This window comes from Triticum dicoccoides, chromosome 1B (genome assembly GCF_002162155.2).
Source record: "Triticum dicoccoides isolate Atlit2015 ecotype Zavitan chromosome 1B, WEW_v2.0, whole genome shotgun sequence".
NCBI classification, from domain to species: domain Eukaryota; kingdom Viridiplantae; phylum Streptophyta; class Magnoliopsida; order Poales; family Poaceae; genus Triticum; species Triticum dicoccoides.
The window spans coordinates 434,833,107-434,838,253 of NC_041381.1; the positions used below are offsets into that span (position 1 = coordinate 434,833,107).

The 5,147-nt window shown below is 42.7% G+C and overlaps 1 protein-coding gene across 2 annotated transcripts; it reads left to right on the forward strand.

Moving 5' to 3' along the window:
* Positions 1 to 6: 6 nt before the first annotated feature.
* LOC119339554 (WD repeat-containing protein WRAP73-like) lies at positions 7 to 4,794 on the forward strand. 2 transcript variants are annotated; one of them, XM_037611568.1, is made up of 7 exons: positions 7 to 155; positions 590 to 676; positions 1,180 to 1,668; positions 2,290 to 2,511; positions 2,640 to 2,724; positions 3,415 to 3,525; positions 4,043 to 4,794. In XM_037611568.1, the coding sequence occupies exons 1-7, from the start codon at positions 39 to 41 to the stop codon at positions 4,429 to 4,431; spliced, it is 1,500 nt and encodes a 499-aa protein (XP_037467465.1). In that variant the 5' UTR covers positions 7 to 38; the 3' UTR covers positions 4,432 to 4,794. The 2 variants fall into 2 exon arrangements, with proteins under 2 accessions (XP_037467465.1, XP_037467468.1); XM_037611571.1 differs by lacking the exon at positions 590 to 676.
* Positions 4,795 to 5,147: the final 353 nt, after the last annotated feature.

Genomic DNA, 5,147 nt, shown 5'->3' on the forward strand with positions numbered 1-5,147 from the left:
CCGCGCCGACCCGGGGGAGGCGCTGACCGAGTAGGGGGATGGAGTTCACAGAGGCGTACAAGCAGACGGGCCCGTGCTGCTTCTCTCCCGATGCCCGCTTCCTCGCCGTCGCCGTCGACTACCGCCTCGTGGTCCGCGACGTCGTCACCCTCAAGGTATAAACGCCACCATTTACCCGGCCTGTTTCTCCCCCGTACAATTGGGTTGCGTGTCTGGGGTTCATCCTTTTGGAGTAGTTGCTGGCGAATCTGGGATTTGGGGTTCCTGCCAACTGGCGTGCTTCAGATTTGAGCGCCTTGATGCGTGGAATGCGGCCAATTTTGACCGATCCGCAGCTTAGTTCAATTTTGACCGATCCGCAGCTTAGTTCAATTTTGACTGAAATCAGATCGACCTGCCATAGCATATGAATCGACGTAGCACTTCAAAGTCGTATCTAAACTCTCGCTTTAACAAACATTTAGGTCTCTTAGGTCTGTACTTCTATAACTAAGTAATGTGATTCGACCTGATTGCTCCTAAGTACTACTTGCCTTGCTGTTGTCGCGGATGATTCAACATTGACTTGTGTCTCCTACAACATCTGCAGTACGAGACTTCACATTATTTAAGGGGTCAATTTGCGGCTGTGCATTTCATCGTACTAGTTGGATCCGAGAAATTGTGGTATCAAGTGGTATGGGAGTGGATAATACGGGGTTTTGTTTTTCATGTACAGGTTTTAGATAGGTGCATCTGGTCTGCACTTATGAATTCTAGCTGCTGTATTAGCTTAGGATGCACCTTTTTATTTGTGTTATCATTATTATTGGTCCAATGAAAAAATTATTATTGGTCTAATGTATTGTGTACCCTCTAGATTACTCTTTACTATCTTTTTGGATTCATGGGAGTTCCATGAGCTCTTCACGTTTCATATCTCTTATGTGAATGCCGCTTGCTGTATTATTGCGTTATCATTTCAACTTTGAAGACTGGTTATGTATGTATGATACATTGCATGTTGCATCCATCACCCAAGAAATGGTATAATTCCTTACAACTTTCTAATTTACTGCAGGCATGCCCATAAGAGTTACATGAACTTTAAGTTTAAGTGATCTCCTTGTCATTATAAGAATGTTAGTCACATCTTAGAAACTAAAAATTGTAAACGCATGCTTTAACTTGCTTGTGCAGGTGGTGCAGTTGTTTTCATGTGTGGACAAGATAAACTTTTTGGAGTGGGCACCGGATTCAGAATACATTCTATGTGGACTTTACAAGCGGCCAATGGTGCAGGCTTGGTCGCTGAGCCAGCCTGACTGGACCTGTAAGATTGATGAAGGATCTGCAGGGATTGCTTATGCTCGCTGGAGTCCTGACAGTCGTCATATACTCACTACATCAGAGTTCCAACTTCGTTTGACTGTATGGTCTCTTGTAAATACTGCCTGTGTTCATGTACAGTGGCCAAAACATGCAGCCAGAGGTGTTTCTTTCACGAAGGATGGGAAGTTTGCTGCGATCTGCACCAGGCGGGACTGCAAAGATTACATAAATTTGCTCTCATGTCATTCCTGGGAGATAATGGGTGTATTCTCTGTTGACACACTAGACTTAGCAGGTGTGGAGTGGTCGCCTGATGACAGTGCTATTGTGGCCTGGGATTCACTTCTTGAATACAAGGTGCGTGTGCTATCTCTTCAGAAACTTCCTGGTGTTTTATGTGTTGTGGCTTGTGACTGTAGCCAATTCTTATGCATATCTCTATGCAGCAGTTTTAGTTACCCCCTTTGCTATATTATGTTACTCTTCCATAATTATGTTCATTTACAGCATCTCATGATCTTACTTCACACCTTTCTAGCTTGCTAAAGACAGCTTAGTTTTTGAGATTGAGATGACGTTGCTTGAGTTACCTTGTTCGTTGCATGGTTGACAGGCCACACCGTGTTATCTTTTTTCGAAGGGCAGCACAGCTTTTACCCTATTTTGGTTTATTACTCTTGTTCCCAAACTGGTACTTGATGACACAACTGAATTTGGCTCATGCCATGTACCTATATGTTTAATTTGGGTTTTAATGATTGACCAATTGGAACGCTGGGTTACGGTTTCCCTCAAAACATATTGGGCCATGGCTTAAAAAATAATCCCTTGCATGATTCTTCAAAAGCTCACCCTCACATTTTTATAGCCCAACCAATCTTGTATTCAACTCTTAAAGGTCTTTTTTGTTTCCTAGACGAAAAATTAGGTGAGATAGTGAAATGTAAACTGATCATTCAAAGAACATGTCTTGTGCAGGTTCTAATATATTCACCGGATGGGCGATGCCTGTTCAAGTATTCAGCATATGAAAGTGGGTTAGGTGTCAAAACTGTTGGTTGGTCACCATGTGGGCAGTTTTTAGCAGTGGGCAGCTATGATCAATCAGTGCGAATATTGAACCATTTGACATGGAAAACCTTTGCCGAGTTCACTCATGCAGCCTCGATTCGAAGTCCCTATAATGCTGCTGTATTTAAGGTAAATCTGTCTATTCCTATCATCAATTCCCATCTTAGCAGATTTACTGTTGTTTTGGTGTTTGAACTCAGCATATTTACACTTTTATTGTCCATGCCATTTGATTATAACAACAAAATATGTCACAGGAAGTGGATGACCCATTTCAGCTTGATATGTCAGAGTTATGTCTAAGCGAAGGCTTGTCTCGTAACATGCGAGACAATGGCACTGGTAAGATTACGAAAATGGATTTATACCCATTATTGCTTGTTTCCCTATGTTCACCCATTCATCATACCTTTTCCTTAGCATTTCTTGCTTAGCAGTTCCCTTATCAACTGAAATAGGCTGTGCACGGTCTATGGAATTAACCAAAGAAATCATCAAGATGTTACCCTATCTAACAAAATTGAACAAGAGCATATTCTGGGACATCTTTTTTGTGTGTAAAGTCTTATCAGACTTGTAAGCTCAACCTTTCTGAGTTTGGCATTTAATGTGATACGTCTGAAGATGTATTTACTTTACTTTAGTTATTATGTCTTGAGTCTTGACATTGGTAACATTGTACAGTAGCCTATAGTGTGGGTCACCTTGGTATGTTTCCTTGCATAGTCAGCAAAATAAGTGTCGGTTCTATTTATGTTGACTTTTTCTTTGAGCGTTGACTTGGTGTAGAGAATACATTACTTTGCAGCACCACATATAAGTAAAAACTATTGATCGATTGTAGCTTAAGGCCATCTCGGTGTTAAGATGGGCGGTCTCCTCTAGTATTTTATGGATTTGTGGACACTACGTACACAATAGCTCAAGAACATACATAACCAAATTGACACATTGTATCCTGCCTTTTTTGTACTTCCTTCAATTATTTCTTTTGTATTGTTCTGTAATGTATTTTCCTGTTCTGTTTATCAGAAAATGGCTCAGAAGGAGGTTCTAGAGTAAAATATGCTGTGATGGATGTTCCAATCACCGTGCCAGCACAGAAACCAGCTAGTGACAAGCCCAACCCCAAACAAGGAATCGGTTAGATGCTTTTACTTGTCTTTTCCTACTCCAATTCATGCCTCTTGCAAGTCCATTTTAAGTAATATCAGTACAGATATGATGAATAACACTTACCAACAGTCCCTTAGGTGATCTGTCTGGCTGATTCTCAAAATTCTACTGCCTCCATCCATATATAGAGCGCCTAATGCGTTTTTCGAGATTGCCTTTGACTCTTGATGACATTAATAGTATATGAGATGTATAATGTGAGAATTATATCATTGTAAGTTCCTTTCAAGTACAAATTTGACGGTATGCTTTGTGTAACTTGCATGTCATATATTGTTGCTCTAACATGTGGTCAAAGTTAGCCTTGAAAAACACATTAGGCCCTATATATATGGATAGAGGGAGTAGCAGAAAATTGTTGAAGAATCAGTGTGTTGTATTATGGACAAACCCCCATTGCTAAGATTGCAATTGCATCCAGAGTTTCTTTCTGTGCAGAAACCTTGAAACACCTCTCACCTTTCAAGTTACAAACGTTGTGCAGGTATGCTGTCGTGGAGCAGCGACAGCCACTATTTCTTCACCCGGAACGACAACATGCCTACCGTTCTTTGGATATGGGACATCTGTCGCCTGGAGCTCGCAGCCGTTCTTGTGCAGAAAGATCCGATCCGCGCTGCTGCCTGGGACCCTACATGCCCGCGCCTCGTCTTGTGCACGGAGAGCCCGCACCTGTACATGTGGACGCCATCCGGTGCTTGCTGCGTCAACATTCCCTTGCCAAACTTCCGGATAGTCGACTTGAAGTGGAACTCAGCAGGAAGCTGCCTCCTCCTGAAGGACCGCGATTCGTTCTGCTGTGCCGCAATCGTGTCCGCTCTGCCAGAGGAAGAACCCGATGAGCAAACCGACGAGACCTCCGAAGACGAATGACGTCCTGTGTCTTGCTTGCTGTCAGTTTGAATTGTAGCCATTATGAGTGAAGTTATTATGTTGTAACATAGCAGTAGATCGATTTGGGTGCAGCGACTGTTCTGATCTGGAAGGATGAGGAACACGGAAGATGATTGTTTCTTCTGTTACCATACAACTGCTGTTGGATTCCTTGAAGTTGGATAGATTTTGTAGAGAGCACAAAATCAAAGGGAGGATTCTGGTCTGTCCATGTGCAATTCTTTTTTCTCCCTGTGCTGAAATGGCAAGCAGTTTGTGAGCCAGATAAGCTGTATGCTGTGAGTGAACAGCAAAGGAATCCATTCATTTTCAAGCTGAAAAAACAAATATGGCTTGCTTCGACGAGCGCGGCGACTGATCCAGCAGGTGGTTAACTTTGTCCAGCTGTCAATGAAATGGGGAAGTTATCTTTCTTATTAGGTAAACTAGCAACGTGCGAACCAACATGTGGTTGAGATGGTTAGGTGGACAGTGGTATCCCCAACCCACCAGGGTTCAAATCCTGGTGCTTGCATTATTCTCGTAAATCTCAAGATGATATGCCGGCTCAGTCTCTCGGAGGTGCTCACAGGGATAGGGTGTGTGTGTGTGCGTTCATAGGGGTGAGTGTATGCGCGTGTATATGAACGCTTGTGTCTGTACTGATGCTAAAAAAAAACCTAGCAACATGACGTGCAGACTGGTAGTGTGCCAAC